The 20,185-nt window shown below is 46.2% G+C and overlaps 1 protein-coding gene across 10 annotated transcripts in view; it reads left to right on the top strand.

The window, feature by feature from the left end:
- The window catches only part of LOC118220207 (serine/threonine-protein kinase TAO2-like), a 37,989-nt gene that overhangs the window by 14,754 nt on the left and 3,050 nt on the right, over positions 1-20,185 (top strand). The window contains exons 2-18 of one of the 10 annotated variants that reach the window (XM_035403937.1): positions 3,472-3,612; positions 3,857-3,928; positions 4,085-4,186; positions 4,412-4,457; positions 4,600-4,696; positions 4,824-4,937; positions 5,246-5,337; positions 5,521-5,614; positions 6,497-6,578; positions 6,715-6,882; positions 7,307-7,513; positions 7,863-7,994; positions 8,759-8,995; positions 9,584-9,712; positions 10,777-10,980; positions 11,214-11,453; positions 18,591-18,812. In XM_035403937.1, coding sequence (XP_035259828.1) covers positions 3,481-3,612; positions 3,857-3,928; positions 4,085-4,186; positions 4,412-4,457; positions 4,600-4,696; positions 4,824-4,937; positions 5,246-5,337; positions 5,521-5,614; positions 6,497-6,578; positions 6,715-6,882; positions 7,307-7,513; positions 7,863-7,994; positions 8,759-8,995; positions 9,584-9,712; positions 10,777-10,980; positions 11,214-11,453; positions 18,591-18,812 — 2,370 coding nt within the window. In that variant the 5' untranslated portion in view covers positions 3,472-3,480. The other 9 variants (XM_035403936.1, XM_035403935.1, XM_035403934.1 and 6 more) reach the window with 9 other exon arrangements.

Below are 20,185 nucleotides of genomic sequence, written 5' to 3'. Positions count from 1 at the left end.
TGCTTTGTGAACTGTGATTATTTCCTTGTTTTGATGCTTTTTTCCCCATGACCTGCAGAAGTGACTCATGGCTTCTGTTGTTCAAGTTCAGTCTCTTGGCAGTTAGAAAAGGTGATCTGGAAGCATGTCTCTCTGTCTTCAAGATGGTGTTGTGTTTATATTATACAAATTTCTTTTGGAGATTTTGACGCTGTATGTTGCTGTCAGGGTGGAAATGAGTGTTGAATTGAAAGTGAAATTGATGCAAGAAGTTGAACTCAAAAACCGACATATTTTTAGTGCTACAGGGCGACAGAAGTTGTGCTCCACTTCTTTTGTCTGATGCAAAGAGCGCATGTGCTCTGCCGCCAGTGTTGGTCCGATTGTTTGCTTGGAGCACATAAAATTGCATCTCTAATTCAAATAAATCAAATGGCTTGTTAGCTAACTAACTGTGTCGGATTTATGTAGCCTTTTTACATTGCATTTAAAAAATGAAAACTACGCAGCCTCTTTATTCATGGGCATCTGTTACTTGCAGATGCAGCACAGATCACTAATCTTTTCTATGGATAAGCCACGTTGCTGGTATATGAAAATGCCGCTGAAAGTTGAGCTTTTTTTCCGTTTTTGCACGTTGCTCTGCTCACCTCCACCCTGTACAGCTGCAGGGTTCTCTCTGGTCTTCATAATCTGTAGAAAATGATGCTTCCTAGCCTTAGCTTCTCGTTTTCAGACCTCACGTTTCACTAAGTAGTTAATAAACACACTGCAATGCATTTATCTGCTCTGAATGGTGCATAAAGTGGGTGCTAACTGAGTTTATGCTTCATTTGTTTTTAAGTTCTTTGCACAATTATAAATTAGGGACTAGCAAACAATTACCAGAATGATTGTAGGAATACATATTGCTTCATTTTAGTGCAATGTTATGGAAAGTTGACATGTTAAATGCGTGAAGTAGGCTATCATCTGTTGCCTGGACAAGGTACAGGATTTTATTTTGAAAAAACTATAAAACCCCACAAATGAGCTATGTGGCAGTGGATGTTTGTGAACTTCATTTCCGATATACACTTTTTAATTATTTTATACAGTATCCATAACCTTTATGCTAATTGCATGACCATGACTAGCATTTTTATACGCAACAGCTTTGGTCATACTGGTCATATAGCCTAACCGTTTTCAATTCAGAATTCTTTGATTACTGTGGAAATAGTCAGCACATTTTTTCTTTTACTGTTTGTTCAGTTGCAATTTCATCTGAATGTTTTGCTGACTTAAATTTGTGTGCATGTAAGTAATATATTTTTTACACTAACAGTAGTGTTGCTGTTAACTTACAGATGTTACCAAAGGCTGTGCACACACTGGGGATAATGTGTAAAGAGGGAGGACTGCTCCTTATGCAGTGTCTTTCTTGTGAAAAGGTTTTAATGCTAGTCTTATGGTTGTAACAACAAGTGCTTAATCTTAATAACTGTTGTTTTAGTGATTGCTTCATTACCTCATACTGTTCCCTTTTGGGCAATGTATTGCAGAAAAGTACTCAATAATCCTTCTGAGTTCATATTACAAAACACTGAGAAGAGCATGCTGGTTTGAATTACCTATCAGTTTGGGACACACGCTTGTTCGAGGTGCTGTACCTGGTGCTGTCTCCGCGCTAACTCTGCTGTCTGCGCTAACCATGATCTCTGCGCTAACTCTGCTCTCCATGCTAACTCTGCTCTCTGCGCTAACTCTGCTCTCTGCTCTAACTCCTCTCCATGCTAACCCTGCTCTCCATGCTAACTCTGCTCTCTGTGCTAACTCTGCTCTTTGCGCTAACCCTGCTCTTCACACTAACTCTGCTCTCTGTGCTAACTCTACTCTCTGCGCTAACCCTGCTCTCTGCACTAACTTGCTCTCCGTGCTAACTCTGCTCTCTCTGCTAACTCTGCACTTTGCGCTAACTCTGCTCTCTGTGCTAACTCTGCTCTCCATGCTAACTCTGCTCTCTGCGCTAACTTGCTCTCCATACTAACTCTACTCTCTGCGCTAAGTTGCTCTCCATGCTAACTCTGCTTCCTGCGCTAACCCTGCTCTTTGCGCTAACTCTGCTGTCTGTGCTAACTCTGCTCTCTGCGCTAACCCTGCTCTTCACACTAACTCTGCTCTCTGCGCTAACTCTGCTCTCCGCGCTAACCCTGCTCTTCATGCTAACTCTACTCTCCACGCTAACCCTGCTCTTTGCGCTAACTCTACTATCTGTGCTAACTCTGCTCTCTGTGCTAACTTGCTCTCCATGCTAACTCTACTCACTGCACTAACTTGCTCTCCATGCTAACTCCGCTCTCTGCGTTAACTTGCTCTCCATGCTAACTCTGCTCTCTGCGTTAACTCTGCTGTCTGCGCTAACTCTGCTCTCTGTGCTAACTTGCTCTCCATGCTAACTCTACTCACTGCTCTAACTTGCTCTCCATGCTAACTCTGCTCTCTGCGTTAACTTGCTCTCCATGCTAACTCTGCTCTCTGCGTTAACTTTCTCTCCATGCTAACTCTGCTCTCTGCCTTAACTTGCTCTCCATGCTAACTCTGTTCTCTGCGCTAACTTGCTCTTCATGCTAACTCTGTTCTCTGCGCTAACTTGCTCTCCATGCTAACTCTGCTCTCTGCGTTAACTCTGCTGTCTGCGCTAACTCTGCTCTCTGTGCTAACTTGCTCTCCATGCTAACTCTACTCACTGCTCTAACTTGCTCTCCATGCTAACTCTGCTCTCTGCGTTAACTTGCTCTCCATGCTAACTCTGCTCTCTGCGTTAACTTTCTCTCCATGCTAACTCTGCTCTCTGCCTTAACTTGCTCTCCATGCTAACTCTGTTCTCTGCGCTAACTTGCTCTTCATGCTAACTCTGTTCTCTGCGCTAACTTGCTCTTCATGCTAACTCTACTGTCTGTGCTAACTCTGCTCTACGTGCTACATCTGCTCTCCGTGCTAACCCTGCTCTCCGTGCTAACTCTGCTCTCTGTGCTAACTCTGCTCTCTGCGCTAACTCTGCTCTCCACTAACCCTGCTCTCCACTAACCCTGCTCTTTGTGCTAACCCTGCTCTTCACACTAACTCTGCTCTCTGCGCTAACTCTACTGTCCGTGCTAACCCTGCTCTTTGCGCTAACCCTGCTGCCTGTGCTAACTCTGCTCTCTGCACTAACTTGCTCTCCATGCTAACTCTGCTCTCTGCGCTAACTTTGCTCTCTGTGCTAACTCTGCTCTCTCTGCTAACCCTGCCCTTTGCGCTAACTTTGCTCTCCATGCTAACTCTGCTCTCTGCGCTAACTTTGCTCTCTGTGCTAACTCTGCTCTCTCTGCTAACCCTGTCCTTTGCGCTAACTTGCTCTCCATGCTAACTCTGCTCTCTGCGCTAACTTTGCTCTCTGTGCTAACTCTGCTCTTCGAGCTAACTCTGCTCTCCGAGCTAACTCTGCTCTCCGCGTTCCAATCCCCGCAGGCGCTGGACATGCCGTCGAGCGTGAGGGCCGGGAGCCTGAAGGATCCCGAGGTGGCCGAGCTCTTCTACAGGGAGGACCCCGAAAAGCTCTTCTCTGACCTGCGGGAGATCGGCCATGGCAGCTTCGGGGCCGTCTACTTCGTAAGGGAAAGGGCCATCTGGGCTGGCGGGGGGAACTGGGACACGGTCAGGGAGGAGGGGGGAGGGTGCTAATCTTTTACATGGCCGTGGAACGAATCGGTCTCGCCGCCTGTTAAAGGGAGGCGTTCATGTGGCATTGCATGTGAAGAGAAAACAACGGTTAACATGTGCATGTGAGTGTCCAGCTGGTTAGTTTGTCTTGTGTGAACTGACCCCCCGTACACACACCTTTTCTCTGTCCCAGGCCCGCGACATCCGCACCAATGAGGTGGTGGCCATTAAGAAGATGTCCTACAGCGGCAAGCAGTCTAACGAAGTGAGGGCTGAGCAGATTTTTTTGTTTCCTGTTAACATTTCCTGCACTGTTCCTGCTCCGCCATTGTTATTACAATGCCAATGCACCAGTTTTCGGCATTGTATGTGTCCAGTGGACAGTCCCCTCTGCTGTTATAACCATTTCCCTTCCCTGTAGAAATGGCAGGACATCATCAAAGAAGTGAAGTTCCTGCAAAAGTTGCGACATCCCAACACTATCGAGTATAGAGGATGCTACCTCAGAGAGCACACAGCTTGGGTCAGTGTGTGTGTCTGTGTGTTTGTGTGTAAATGTGCACAAGAGTTAAACAGGGGCCAAATGGTTGTAATATAGCAAAGTAAAATAATGTTACCAAGTAAAATATATGACTGCTCGCTTTGTAATGTTATAAGCCGATTGTATTGTTGAAGTGCTGATGTGTGTTGCAGTCAGTGAATGTATCGTCCTCTCCTCTCTCCTTTTCTCTCTCTCTCTCTCTCACAGCTGGTGATGGAGTATTGCTTAGGTTCAGCATCTGACCTCCTGGAAGGTGAGTTAGAGGAAGATAGAATTTGTGGATTACAAACGAGATCCATTTGTACACAACTTTCTGCCTGGTTAGGTTTTTTTGGACGTGTTATTGAATACTGTCATGAAACAGCTTGCATCATCTCTCCAACTTTAATGCGCAGTTCATAAGAAGCCACTACAGGAAGTGGAAATTGCTGCTATTACCCATGGTGCACTGCAGGGTTTGGCATATCTTCACTCTCACAACATGATTCACAGGTAAACAAGTCTGTTTCTCTCTTTCAGAGCTAATATGATGTAATGGAGAGCTGTGTCAGACTCCAGTGATACTCGTTGACCCTTCTCTCTCTGTCTCCTCCCCCCATCCCTTTCCACTTCCTCTCAGGGATGTTAAGGCAGGTAATATCTTGCTGACCGAGCCTGGTCAGGTGAAGCTGGGGGATTTCGGCTCGGCCTCCATCATCGCCCCCGCCAACTCTTTCGTGGGCACGCCCTACTGGTGAGAATCTGCTGGCAATCTTCGCTAGAAAATGTACAGAACCAAACACTGTTGGCGTGCTTACACCCATACGCAGGCGAGAGATGGCCTCCGCGCTCCAACGATGATGAGTCATTCATTAGTGAGAACACTGCTGGAGAGAGAGAGAGCGCTGTACCCCCGAGAGTATTAATAAAGAAAAAATGCTGCGTTCCATTATTCGCACTGCAGAACATAGAATAGTGCACGCATCGCTTGTGTGGTCTGTTACTCATAGACACAGCTGGGCCTGTGTACGTTAGCATGTTTGGCTTTGGTCCCCTTTGCAGGATGGCCCCAGAGGTGATCCTCGCCATGGACGAAGGGCAGTATGATGGGAAGGTGGACGTGTGGTCGCTTGGCATTACCTGCATAGAACTGGGTAAGGGCTGCAACGCAAGTTGTGGGGTGCATAGCACAGGTGCCTCCACAGTAGTTATACTTTCATAATGAGGGTTAAATAGTGGTTATCCCAGGCATCTTCTACATTAATGTGTACATATGGTGTGTTATGTGCATTAAATTCATATTTTACCTCTGCTCCCCCCCCACCCCCACCCTCCAGCGGAGAGGAAGCCCCCTCTGTTCAACATGAATGCTATGAGTGCCTTATACCACATCGCCCAGAATGAGAGCCCTGTTCTGCAGTCCAACCACTGGTGAGGAGGGGGGGGGGGAACGTGTCACGATGGCTCTTGAAGCTGCCGATATCGCTTTGTCTTGCGAAATCATTCATCAATGCTTTCTTTTTTCTTTTCTTTTTTGAGAAGTGGGAAGAAAAACTCGATCAAAAACAGTTCCATATACAATAAAGTCTTATTGTACAATTAAATCAAACTCTTGACCCATTGGTAATTACAGTTTGTTGTTATTCTACAAGCTTATTTTATCCAAGTACAGGGTACCCATGTCACATGCACTAGCTGTGAAGATGTTTTAATTAAATGAAACACTAATGCTATATGGGGCTTCAGCAGAGGCAGGTGGTCTGATCCATTTGGCGGTTCCTTGTTATAGATGTTGTTTTGTGCCGATTCAAAAGTATGCAGAATAGCATAGGCAAACGAGAGCACATAAGAGCCAAGAGCTGAATATCTTTGTAGTAAAATAGAAAATCTGTGATTTTTCCGTACTGCTCTGTGTAATTTGCAACTTCTAGCGTCAGATATTGAGCTGGCTGATTGGCTAGCTCCCTGTCTGCAGAATTAAAATGTATTTCCTGTAAATTGGCAGTGGTGAATTTGTTTTTGCCATTGCTAGTGGGCTTTCTCATCTCTAAAACATTGCACAAGAGAGCTGCATATCATATCGAAGGGTCCATTTTCTGATAAATTAAATTAGCACTCAGTTTTCAATGCTTGAATGAGCAAAAAAAGCATTTCGAGTTTGAAAATTTGCATTTTGTAAAAAAAATGGTTCTGAAAATTGATGTCATGGTGAATGAATACACAGGTCCAAGCCTGTTCCTTTCTGTTCCCTTGATTAGCATCTGTGTGCCTCAGCCGTTGTGCTCTAATGTCCCTTTCCCTCTCTTACCGCAGGTCAGATTATTTTCGAAATTTTGTAGACTCCTGCCTGCAGAAGATCCCCCAAGATAGGCCTACCTCTGATGTACTACTCAAGGTAAGCCCCCATTCCCGTGTGTAACTGAATATGAGCAAAAACACAGTATGCTTCCTTATGTTAGGTGCTGTATGCGTCTGTGCATGTGTGCATCACATGACTCCCCCCCCCCCCCCCCCCCCCCCTCCTGAAACAGCACCGGTTCCTGAGCAGAGAGCGTCCCCTGTCCGTGGTCTTGGACCTGATCGCCCGGACGAAGGACGCAGTGAGGGAGCTGGACAACCTGCAGTACCGCAAGATGAAGAAGATCCTGTTCCAGGAGACGCACAATGGCCCCGCCCCCGAGGGCGGAGAGGAGGAGGAGGTAATCCTTCCTCAGTACCCCCTTTTCACACTGCAGCCGTGCCCTGGAAAGTTACAGAGCTTTACCGTTTTTCGTCACGAGTGAACAAAAACCCTAAGTGGACATTTCGGACGAGCTGCTCCGGCGATTTGCCGGCTGAAGACCTGGTGACATTTCTGGAAATGTTCTATTTTAACATTAATGAGAAGAAAGCAGTCATATTTAAGAGTCAAGCACACAAGACTTGTTTTGCTATGATGTCATCAAGCTGTGTTGTTTCTTACCATTGCAGAAAAATAACAAACTAAAACGAGCACGGAAAACAAATAAGTCATCTGTCTATCTACACTGTTGCTAAACTCCCCTGTGTGTGTGCGTGCCTGCATATGTCTGCGTGCGTGTACCTGTGTGTGCATGTGTACACCTGTATGCGCGTGTCTACCAGGAGGTGGAGCAGTACATGCTGCAGACGGGCACGGTGAACAGCATGGAGAGCTCCCACTCGGTCCCCTCCATGTCCATCAGCGCCAGCTCCCAGAGCAGCTCCGTCAACAGCCTGGCGGACGGCTCGGACGACAGCGGCGAGATGGCCATGATGCAGGAGGGAGAGCACACCGTCACCTCCAACAGCTCCGTCATACACAGGCCCCCGGTCAGTGCCTCATGGGTAAGGTGGGCAGAGGGGTGTCTGAGAGAGCGCTGCCGTAGAAAAATGCAGAAACGGGGGGAAGGTGGTTTGATGTTGTCGCGGTGGAACTGCTTCCTGACCAAAGAGCCAACCCTGGGTCAGCTGGTTAAGTGTCTTCACTGTAGCTGAAGAGGAGGTTGGGTCTGCTGGTGAGACGTCTACCCACGTTTGTCATTGAGATTGTTTCAGGAGTTTCAGTTTCAAGTTTCAGGAGTACAGAAGAGGCGTAGCAGCTGTATAAATGTCTTCGTGGGTTATTTAATGCTAAGTTGCTACCGATGAGGTTTAGCAACCATTCACCCTTCTGACTCAGGGCCATGATAACATCTATGACGACCCGTACCAGCCCGAGATGGACGCCCAGCCGCAGGCGCCCTCGGGAGCTCGCCGGCGGGGTTACTACCGCAACCGGGACCACTTCGCCACCATTCGCACTGCCTCCCTGGTAATGTCTGTGCCACGTGACACAATCTACTTACTACCTACTACCACAACCATGAGCATTTGATCAGTGCCGACTCTGTGCTCGATAGTTTAACATCGCAGCGCCTTGGTTGTAAATCTACGCCATCATATAGAGTTCTAGTCAGTGTATTTCCACGGGAGCCAGCTGTCTGATTTCCACCCATTTTCAGTTTTCACAAACCATCTCTCTTTTTTTGATGTGGTTTTCTGTCAGTTGTTTAGAAAAATGCATTGGTTAGACTGTGGTTTTCCATTTTTTATATCCGTAGATATATTGGAAATGAATTCAAAACAAATGGTCCTCTTCAGTGATGTTCTTGTGTGGCAAGAGTTCCCAACATAGGCCTGTAGGTGCCATTCCAATTAAAAGGCATACCGTGCAGGTTTTTTTTGAAAATATTATATAATAAGTACAGTGAAGCGAAACTGAAAAGCAACAGGGCTCATTCAAAAACCAGCCTTGGAGTCGACCTTGGAATTAGCCATCGAAAAACTGAGATATGAAAATAAAAATGGACACAAAATATAAAAATGGAGGTCAGTGGGCGGGGTTGAAAATGGAGGGGGAGACCTTTTTGATTGTAAACACAGGGCCACAGCAAGGCTAAAATTCCTGCATAGTATGCCTGTGAAACCCTGATGGGCTGATTTCCTGAGAAGAGTCGGGCTGCTGGTACGAGTATGAGCGAGAGCCCCTGGATGGTGGCCCTGCTGCACGGCCTGAGCGCTCTGCTCCTCTCCCAGGTGACGCGGCAGATCCAGGAGCACGAGCAGGGCTCGGCCCTGCGGGAGCAGATGTCGGGCTACAAGCGCATGCGGCGGCAGCACCAGAAGCAGCTGATGGCGCTGGAGAACAAGCTGAAGGCCGAGATGGACGAGCACCAGCTGCGGCTCGACAAGGAGCTGGAGACCCAGAGGAACAGCTTCGGAGGGGAGGGCGAGAAGCTGAGCAAGAAGCACCAGGCCATCCTGGAGAAGGAGGTGAGGACACGTGGGAGATAAAGAAATGGAATCGCCCTCAGGAAAATAGCTGAGGGTAATCCTGCTTTGGCTGTGGGTCATTGGCTGTATAGTGGTTGGTGTATGGAGAGACGGCTGAAGGGCTTAAGGGTACAGATGGGCCTGCAGATAGTCCACAGGATTAAGAGAAGAAGGCTTTGAATGAGAAGTACACTGGTGGAGCGAGAGAACTTGGGGGCTAGTAATAAGGCCAGAGGTGGAAAGTCCAGGGGTCACAAAGTAGAAGTACTGCCGTGAGTTTCTTCCACCCTTGAAATCAGACAGCAGATTTCACTAATTAGCTCTAACCTCTGGCTTCTGGCTGGCCAAATACCAAATCCATGTAATTGGAGCAAAATACTGGGGGAGGACTTTTACTTTCTGAACTCTGATTTTCCACCTCTGAATAAGGCACAAAAGCTGACTGGCAGACTGAGGCAGCCCCCCGGGGACGGGGAGCGCCTGAGCAGGATTACGGTCGACCCGCTCGCGGCTCGCCTGAGCCGAGTCGGCGGACGGGACCCGGGGAGTAACGGTGCGGCCCCTCTCTCTCCGTCTGTCTGGCCCCAGACTAAGGCCGCGCTGGCCGAGGAGAAGAAGTTCCAGCAGCACATCCTGAGCCAGCAGAAGAAGGAGCTCTCCAGCCTGCTGGAGTCCCAGAAGCGCCAGTACCGCCAGCGCAAGGAGCAGCTCAAAGAGGTACGAGAAACGGAAGAGCAGCCCGCGGCTAAAGCAACTGCGCTACCGTTACGTTACTACTGGTATAGCACTCCTGCGGTCCTGTAGCGCCACTGTGACCACTCTGTCCTCATGTGCTCATAATTTAATATTCAAGCGGTACTGCCTCTTAACCCAGTGCACTTTTTTAAATATTGCCTGTCTAAATTCCCTTGACCATTACTTTCCTTTTTACCCCCTCCCAGCCCAGATATTTCAACTGACCAATTATATACATGACAGATTTAACTATTCATAGACTTTAAATTTCAAGTGATGCAAGTTATCGCTTTATTTGGAAGGGAACAATCTGAGGTTGGGGGGCAGATGCATGGGATTGTTTCCTTTTTCCCTGTTTACTAGCTTTCCAGCCGGGTGAAATCTGTTCTGTCCAAGAAGTGGTTAGAGTTAACATGTCATTTGTTGGGGTTTTTTTGTACTTTGCACTGGAACATTCTGTTACTGATATTGGTGGAAGAAAAACATTCTTGAATATTTTACCCAGAAATTTCCCAGAATTAAATTAGTTAGCCTACTAGCTCTCTTATTTCCTTGCTAGCATGAAGTTAAGTTTGATTTCTAGATGGCTGGTTGACCACATATGTTCACTAACCTGCTAGCAAGCTTGTGAAGCAGTCGTTGGCATGAAAAACAGGCTCGCTGATAAGCTAGCTAGCTGCAGCAGTATAAACCTGTCCTGATGTTAAATGATGCTCCCAGCTGCTTTTATTTCACTTTTTCACTGCTCAGCTGCTCTCACGACACCAGTTTCTCGTGATAAGCGAAGTAAATGTACTAATCTGTGACTCTCCTCGGCGCGTTTGTGCATTTAAGTGGCGCCGTGGTGCGGACGCGTGAGCGGCTCCGCGAGGGGGAAGGCCGGGCTCGGTGCGCCGCTGTAACTCCTCCCCCTGTGCGCCGCTGTAACTCCTCCCCCTGTGCGTTGCTGTAACTCCTCCCCCTGTGCGCCGCTGTAACTCCTCCCCCTGTGCGCCGCTGTAACTCCTCCCCCTGTGCGCCGCTGTAACTCCTCCCACTGTGCGCAGGAGCTGAACGAGAACCAGTCCACCCCCAAGCGGGAGAAGCAGGAGTGGCTGGTGCGACAGAAGGAGTGCCTTCAGCAGATGCAGGCGGAGGAGGAGGCGGGGCTCCTGCGCAGGCAGAGGCAGTACTACGAGCTGCAGTGCAGGCAGTACAAGAGGAAGATGCTGCTGGCGCGACACAACCTGGAGCAGGACCTGCTGAGAGAGGTAGCGCGCGTGGCCCTGTGCTGTCTGTCTGCCAGTGCTGTTAGCGCCTTCTGTGTACCTCCTTTAGAGGGCGCTGGCTGAAAAACATACCACAGACAGGCTCCATGTTCACTTCAGACCTGCCTTTGCCTCATTTCTCTTTGCGACTGTCGGTTCATTTAGTTTAGTTTAGAGTGACTTTATGTGGAAACTGAGTCTCTTTCTGACCCAACGCCCCCCCTTCCCCACCCCAGGACCTGAATAAAAAGCAGACGCAGAAGGACCTGGATTGCGCCATGCTGCTGCGGCACCACGAGTCCACCCAGGAGCTGGAGTTCCGGCAGCTGGCCTCGGTGCAGCGCACGCGGGCCGACCTGATCCGCACGCAGCATCAGACCGAGCTCACCAACCAGCTGGAGTACAACAAGCGCCGCGAGCAGGAGCTGCGGCAGAAGCACGCCGTGGAGGTGCGCCAGCAGCCCAAGAGCCTCAAAGTGAGTGAGACTGAGCAGCAGCAGCAGCAGCAGCCGCGGGAGGAGGGGCCCGGGGAGGAGGGGGAGGAGGAGCCTGATGGAGGGGGCGGGGACCCGAGCGCTGCCGTGGCGACGCCGGAGGGAGGGCCCATCGCCCAGGAGGGCGGGGCTGAGGGGGAGGAGGGCGGAGAGAAGGGAGGGGTCGCGAGCGACGGTAGCGCTCTGGGAGAGGACTCGGAAGCTGCGGGGGCGGAGGGTGTAACCGCCCGGGATACAGAGGGAGGAGAAGACCAGGGCAGGGAAGGCGGCAGTGAGGAGGAGGCGGGGGAAGTGGGAGCAGAGACAGAGAACGGCGCCTCCGTTGGCGGCGAAGCGCAGGAAACGGAGGGACGCGGGGAGGAGAGCGGCGATGCCAGCCCCGCCCTTCGCGCCGACGCAGAGAGGGGGAAGGAGGGAGAGGAGGGGAGAGCGAGTCATGGAGCGCAGGAGAAAGAGGAGGCGGCGGTGGCTGAGGAGCAGTGGGAGGGCGGGGAAGCAGGGAGGGGCGAGAGGCTGCTGGAGGGAGTGGAATGGGAGGACGAAGAAGCGAGCGAGACGGAAACCGAGTCTGACGATGATGAGGATGAGGACGAGGGCCGGGGCGTGGCGGACGGGTGTCCCTCGGAGCTGATCTCTCTCTCCCTGGAGCGAGGGAGGAGGGCGCGGGAGGCCGACGAGCTCTCAGAGTTCTACTTCCCCGACTCTTTAGAACTGGAACCCCCTCCCCTCTCTGCCCCGCCCGCTCCCCCGCCCGCCCCGTCCTCTCTCCCCTCCATCTTCTCCCACGGTGTGTGTCTCCTTCTCTGCCTGTCTGCTGCGGCTCGCCCGTCCCTCCCCATTCTCCTGCTCCTCTCCGTCTTTCTGCTTTCCCTCCGCCGCTCTCCCCCGCTCCCCTCTCTGGCCTCGCTCCTCCTGTCCGGAGAGCTGGCCCTCCTCGCCCTCTTCTTCTCCTACCTCTTCCTGAGGTCCTGCTGCTCTGTCTCTCTCTCCCTCTACCTGTCTCTGGCTCTCTGGGGCTGTGGCCTCTTCAGCCTGGGCCTGTCCCTGAGCCTGGGCCTCTATTACGTGCCTGTGGCCCTGGTCTCGGCCCCTTTCCTCAGCTCGCCTTCCCTGTTCCTCTCCCTCTACCTCCTCGTGGTCCTGGTGGTCCGCCCTGCCCGGGTTTTCCTTCAGAAAGCCCCAAAGAAACTCAACCGCCTCTGGATGAGGTTTCTGTTCCGACTCCCCAAGCCCTTATTCACCATTTGCCAGTCGCTTCTGGGCGGTCTGGCTGAGAGGAGTTTGTATGACATGTTCCCAAAAGCAGGCAGAAATTGGGGGGTACGCCAGTCCAAAATCCCTGTCCCCCTCCGGACCCTCCCCGTGGAGTATCACTCCAAGCAAAATCAATGCTCTCTGGCTTCTAGATGTTTGCTTTGGGTCAGGCGCTTTCTTAGACGCCCGATAGGGGTCTTCGCTGACTGGGCAAACTCAGTTGTGCTGAAGCTGGCTGGCCGGGTCCTCAGGGAACTGCCACAGGGCCATTTGGCTAAACTGAGGACCTTCGGTTTGTTGAGAGAAGAGAGAGCCAGCAGGTTACCCAAGCTGTTGCCTAGGGAGGTGCGGGAGCAGAGAGAGAGGCAGAGGAGGCAAAGGGAGAGGGAGAGGAGGAGGTTGGAGGAGAGGGACAAGTTGTATAGGGAAGGGGGTCGGTGGGAGTGCGGGTTGAGACGAACGGCTTCGGGGAGAAGCGTGCGAGGCAAGATTGTTCCCTGGAGGTAGTGTGAACAGAGGAGAGAACGCATGTGCGAGTGATTGCAAGCGTATGTCTTTCATTGTCCGTCTGTACGTATGTGGATGTGTGTGACTTGTATCAGTCTTATTCTGAAATCATATTATTCACTGTTGTTGGATCAAGCACCAGCCCCAAAAATGTCTTATCGACTGAATGTGAATGTTATTTCGGAAGTGTATATGTCACTGTAGTTTTGTGTGTGTCAGTGGTGGTTTGTGAGCTGAAAACAGAAGAGGCACAGACTTTAACTTTAGATCAATCATATCTCCCAACGTGTTCTCAGCTGTCTTCAGTTAACAGTCCATTTTAGTATCCAGTTAATTCACTGAATGATCAATACCAATAGGTGGGGTGATACCAGTAGTATCTTGTGATAGCTTTACTGTTCGTTACATTAAAACCCGTGCAGCATTTTCTTATATCCATGGGTAAACTTCTGGACCACAGTGCTTTGTTTTTTGTCCAATTTCTGTGAATATTGATAACACAAGATATTTCATCTTATCAATTGGTATTGGTTCTGTGAAAGCTTCCAGTTGTTGGATTGTTAATCAAGGGAAATGAACAGAAATGGGTTGAGTGCAATACTTAGCTTAAAGAGAAGTTTGTGGGGTGGCTTATCCAGTTATACGGTGCCGATCTCGTTCTAGTGCCTGGATGGGCCCCATGGTCTGGAATAACATCCTGTAAGTGCCAGTGCTGTCTGGCTGGTAGCCCCACAGGGCCAAGCATAACTGTCCGTAGCATCGCCTCGGGGTTAGGGATAATTCAGCCCGCAGGGATTTGCATCTGGTCCTTCTCTAGTGACCCCCGCTGGTCAGTCGGGCACTTGCAAGTCCTCCTGTAAAGCTGTCCCCAAAGTGCCTTCCTCTGACTCCTGTCTGTGCGAGCCCGGCTTGCTGAGTGGTGCTGGTCTGCGCTCTCCTGATTCGACAGCGGAATGACTAATGACTGCTATTGGGCATTCCAAATTGGGAGAAAAACGGTGAAAAAGCAACAAAAAAAACAAAGTTCTGTGCCTCCTCCATTTCACTGGCGTGTGGTATGTGAGCGTGAACGTGTGCGCATGCAGTGTCTTCTCTTCTCCCCAACCATTGTCTGTAGCTCAGTGTAGTTCCAGCGTCAATCCATATTCTGCTTTTTGTAAAAGTTTATACGGTTTACAGTTTATTTTGTTATTCTAAAAGAAATGTGTTGTCTGTATGGTTCTTGTTAATGCCATGGTGGTGTAATAGTGACTGTTAAATGTCATGTTATGTTCTAAAGAAGTCTTAAGGTTTTTTTCCCCTCATCATATTGATTAACTTTTAATATGGTTGTTGTCAGTTATGACGGTTTGTCATTAGCAACAGAAAATTAAACACCCGTGACATACTGCAATATAGAAACGAGACACTACAGTGTATGCATTCTTATTAAGCGTGCAGTGCAGACACAGCTGGCACAGAAAGACTGTGCATTGGCCCCCTCCCAGCCCAGATATTTCAACTGACCAATTATATACATGACAGATTTAACTATTCATAGACTTTAAATTTCAAGTGATGCAAGTTATCGCTTTATTTGGAAGGGAACAATCTGAGGTTGGGGGGCAGATGCATGGGATTGTTAATGGATTTGCAGTGCTCCACCTGTATCATGGAGTGTAGAGTTGAGTACTGGGTCGAATCAAATCGGCGGTTTGGGAATAGGAATTCAACGGGTCTGTCCGACCAAGACTTTTTTTTTTGGTTTGATTTCATTTATATTCAGGTTAAAATGTGAATTCACTCCGAACTGTGTGTATAGCTTAATCACCCCAGAGTCTTAAATGTGTATTGGCTGCTCCAATTCCTCATTATGCCTCCTTGTTATAGTCACTCGTTTTATACTAAGCTACTAAGCATCAAAGGAAAGGTATCACTCTTCTCATATTTGTGTGCCTAATTGATTTTGGCATCGGTTGGATTGGTTGATCATTCGTGGCCAGCACCTTTTGGTCACGGTGAAGTGATCGGAGCTTTTCTGACAGGCCTAACTTTATCATAACTTCGTGGCGGATGAATATTTGCAGGATGTGAGCAGCCCAGATGATAAGCTGCAGCACGCTAGCTTGGTCCAGCCCCCAGTACTTATTGGTTTCCTAATAAGCGCTGGCATGTGATTTCACAGGGCTTCACGCTCCGGACTAAATGGCCTCGTCTGTGCCCACTCACCCCTGGTGAGGTGATGTTGTGCTTCTGGAATAGCCCGAGACACCCAAGGGCATTGTGGGTCAGTCATGAATGATACATTGATACATGATGCAATCAAACCGATGCCAAAACATTTTGTCATTATGCAAATTCCTTCTATTTAATTTTCAGAAAAAAAAAAAAACTGAGTGTTAAGTCTCTTTTGATGTTCAGTATCTTAATGTAATAGTAATCATATAATGGACTCCTTTTTCAGTGAGCCTATTTAAATTTTTGTTTTCTTCAATATTCAGCTGTTAGTAGGAAGGTTGGGTAATACTAAAATGGGAGAGTATTGTTTTGTTGTCATAAGCCTGAAAGTAAGTGTTTGATTTGGTAGGTATTGAAAAAAAAAGTTGATGGGTTTGGAAAGTAAATATTCCTGTGAAAGTATAATTCATTTGTCAGGAATTTAGCATTATTAGCCAGTACAGAATCATATGATTATGATAATGATCTGTAGAAGAGTTGTCATTGGTCTTGAGTAATGGGACCCCGAGGAAGGAGAGGAGGAAGATGATTGGTCGACATGTGTTTTTTAGTAGATAAACATTTTTGTTATTGCAATAATTAGCAATAATTCACATTCAGACGTTTTACCATGTAAACAGGTGTTTGTTTGGTTATTCTATTATTAATGAAGTAATATAAGTGAAGTCTGTTTTAATTCAACTGTTCACTTGAATAGTTTGCTTGTTTATATAGTTTCTCTAGTATGCAAAGAATACCTCCATATCAATAAGATTTAGGAATGATTCTAGATTTTAATTGCAATATTATTTATTAGAATAATTTCACTTCTTCTTTTAAAATATCTAAATACTGATGGTCAATTTTATTTCAAAACAAAGACAATCTTGATAATATTTTAATGTGTAAAGCCATAATTGAAAGCAATAATTAAGTAAACCAAAGATTACAAAGATTGAGCTCCCGAAATTGAGGCATACAAAGAAACATATCCGATGAAGAAATTATTAAATACTGAATTTTGCACTGTTTTTCAGTCCTTAAATGCTTGCCTTTGAGAGACATTTCTTTAGACTATGAACACTTTAGGAAATTTGTGTATTTTTATTCCGATTTTCTTGTTCCTCTTGTCATGTTCTGTACAGGGGGGGAAATTGTTTTCTCATTTTTATTCTTCTGTAGGAATCCTGCACTCCGTTCATTTTTCTTCCACGGTCCTCACAAAGCCAGAGAGACCAGTTAAGTAGAAAAATTAGCGTAAATAAGAAAAATACCAGCATAATCATTTCACTAACAGTCAACATGTGTGAGGTGATCAATCAGAGCATTGCAAATTGGAGACAGACAGAAGTGTTGGAGGGTAATTTAAAACTTTATTGTGTTCAAAGGTGTATTGTGTATACACACTAAATAGTGTATTTAAGAGTGCAGAATTGCTACTAAGAAATGGGGACTTGATTATGTGTACTCCTACCCGGTTTTTCACTTGAAGTATGTATTACAGTGCCCCTGATGTGCAAGAATTTATGCCTGTTTATCTTGTAAAACTAGAGTGCATTCAATTGAATTGAGTGCACTAGAAGTCCCTAAGCAGTTTGCTGTTTATCAGTCTCTGTTCAGCGTGAATGTACTTTATAAGTTCATGTTGTTGTTATTTTTATAAGTTCTATTATTTGTGTTGTTTTATGTAATTTATTTGTGTTGTTTTTATATAAAAACATTCTATGAGATTTATATAAATCTATTTGGTGTATGCAGTTTTCATATGATTAATGCTGCACTGTTTGCATTGTGTGTGCATGTGGTCATTTTGTCTGCATTTCATCATTTGTGTGAATGTGTGTCTGTAAGTATATGCAATATTTCATTATACTTACAAATTTCCTCAATTCAGAAATAAATGTTCTTTTTTGTTGAAAGATCATTTTAGTTTGTTTGTCTTGGTCATTTTTATATTTATATTTCTTCATTTGTCATTTCTTTTATCATTTCCTTCATTATCATTTTGGTTTATTTATCCGGTCAAGACTTTGCTATACAGACGGAGAGAATCTAGTGCTTAGAAATGTGACACAGTAGGACCAATCAAATTCTTCCTACCTCCTGTAGGTGATTCCAACATGCACATGCATTGTACATGTCTCCCCCAACCTTTTCTCCACCTCCCTCTTTTCTCACTGTACGGTTTTGTTGACTGAATTCTCTGCTCTTTGCTATTCGTGGTTGCTAACTCTGAAGTGTCATGTCTCCACTTCAGATATGTTGCTTCTAATGTTATCACGCAACTGTTGCTGCACTTGAAGTGTTAACTAGTCTGTTTGATAGTGCTGCTGTAGCTGAACTGTGTCTTTGCCTATATTTTCTCTACACCTTGTTTCCTCCTTCACTGTTGTCACCTCCCTGTCTTCTGTGTCACCCTGGTCTTAGCGTGAACTGGCCCCACATCGCTTTTCTCCCTGACACAGGCTGTTAAGAAGTCTTAACCTTGTGAATACATTAACTGAACAAGACTTTAGTTTCAAGATTCTGTGGAAAGCTGAAGAAGGCAACACAAGGGCAGGATAATGGGTGTATAGATTTGAATAATACACACATGCATGTATTCAGGTAGTGTATTTGTACTAACAAAAGTGATTGAAGAATTTGACTCGATTAATTTGCTGTTACCTTGTGTCAGTTCCCTCACACATTGCGTCACAGTATTAATGCTGGCTGATAGTGGAATTTTCACAATTGTGGTTGTTAGTTGTTTTTAAATAAGGTCAATGGGAAGCCATCTTGGCGTCTACTGCAGTAATGTACTAATATATTGTGATGTATTATTCTGAATTAATCTTACATATATGCACAGCCTTTAGCTCAGAACCAAATTTACACTCTAAAGTACAATCTTGCTTGTCAGTGCTGTTAAGTTTCTTACATTCCAGTGTAAGCCTCACCTGCCAGTTCTTCGCCCCTTTTAGGTTTCATTTTAAATGTTAACCCTTGCTGACAGATTTTGACTTTCGACAAACTGTAAGTAAGGGACGGTTTACTTTCCCCCCACTCATTTATCAGTGATGTGTCTTGCTTGATCTGTTTGCCTACATTGTTTCTGCACATACACACATTTAAGGTGGGTAAAAAAAAAAAAAGTCTGTGAACACCTCTTTCTCTCTCTAGTCCAAAGAGCTGCAGATCAAACGTCAGTTCCAGGACACGTGTAAAATCCAGACCCGTCAGTACAAAGCGCTGAGGAACCACCTGCTGGAGAGCACGCCCAAGGCGGACCACAAGGCCGTCCTGAAGAGGCTGAAGGAGGAGCAGACCCGCAAGCTGGCCATCCTGGCAGAGCAGTATGACCACTCCATCAATGACATGCTCTCCACACAGGCTGTGAGTAAGGCAAGGAGAGTCCCTGTCTGCGTGCAACACCGCGTGCATCCAGCGACTATGCATTATACATCACAGCATTCCCATGGTTGTTCCAGAATTACAACAAGGTACACCTGTTAAATAACCACCCAAACTCGGTAACACTATAAAAATTGACGTTTTTGGGATATAAGTTCACCTCTGTTCGTAGGTGCAGCACTGACCACATCCTTTGTAACTATACATCGCCAGGGAATAGTTGAACGAAGACGCTGGATGAAAATGTATCGTAAACAATGTATATTATTATATATTGCAATTCATGTGCACTGTCCTCCAAAATTATTCACACCCTTAATCTGAGCAAACACGATGAACTAAGTCCTGAGCTATATTTTATTTCTTAAACATTTAAATATTCTACTTGAATAATTCAGTTGAATCAACCATGATTTGATAGAATGAACCGTATAGCGTTTACTCATAGTTATAAGAATACATTTCAGGTTTTATACCATGCTTCTTTCCTTGAGTGCAGCGGTCTTGGGTGGTATGCACCATAGGAAATATTCCAACCGGAATTTTTAAACATCATTAATATAAATGGCACAGTTTTTGAAGAAAAACCTCTGGCATAATATCACTTTGTAAGCTGTTCTTGAGGGCTATATTATTGAACACCTAAATGCCCTTATACCAGCCATTGTAAAGCCAACAGATTGTCGAAACCTTTCGTAAATATTTAAAATGTCCTTCATTGCACAAAAAAAACTCCAATATAAATATATAGAAGCCAATAGAAAACTTGCACTAAAACTGTGACTAAATTACATGTTTAAGGGGCGATTGCTCATTAAGCAAAATATTTTCAGTATTTTATAACTTATGATTTTCCCTTTTTTCGAGCGTACAATATAGCTTGTTTATAGTTCTAGTGTTTATTTTATACTGCCTTCTTTTCTCATGTATGAAATGTCTGTGTGCATTTCAAAGTGTTTCACACAGTAGTTCAATTCTCATTCTCAAGTGTAAAAAAACAAAACCATTATTTAAATTGTACCCTGACGTCCTGTTTTGTCAGATAAAATATTTTTAGTAGCTTTTGCGTTTCTGATCTTCATATTGTATCTTTTCAACTAAAACGACTCATTTACAATTGTTCTGTACATATACAGTTAAACATTTAAACTAATTCATGATCTTAAGCCACATCTTCTTATTCATGAACTTATCAAGTTCTTGACGCTATAGTTTAATAGAACTTCATGAAGAGATTTGCAGTTGTATATATGACCTATATGAATGGGAGACCTGACTGCTTGGATACCAAGGAAGATTGAATATAGTGTACAGAAAACCAAACCAGTTTACTCACGTATCACATCCCGCTGTACTGAGCTCCT

The sequence above is a fragment of the Anguilla anguilla genome, chromosome 2 (genome assembly GCF_013347855.1).
Source record: "Anguilla anguilla isolate fAngAng1 chromosome 2, fAngAng1.pri, whole genome shotgun sequence".
NCBI classification, from domain to species: Eukaryota; Metazoa; Chordata; class Actinopteri; order Anguilliformes; family Anguillidae; genus Anguilla; species Anguilla anguilla.
The sequence above is the reverse complement of the archived record's forward strand: the minus strand, read 5'-3'. Positions and strand labels throughout refer to the sequence as shown.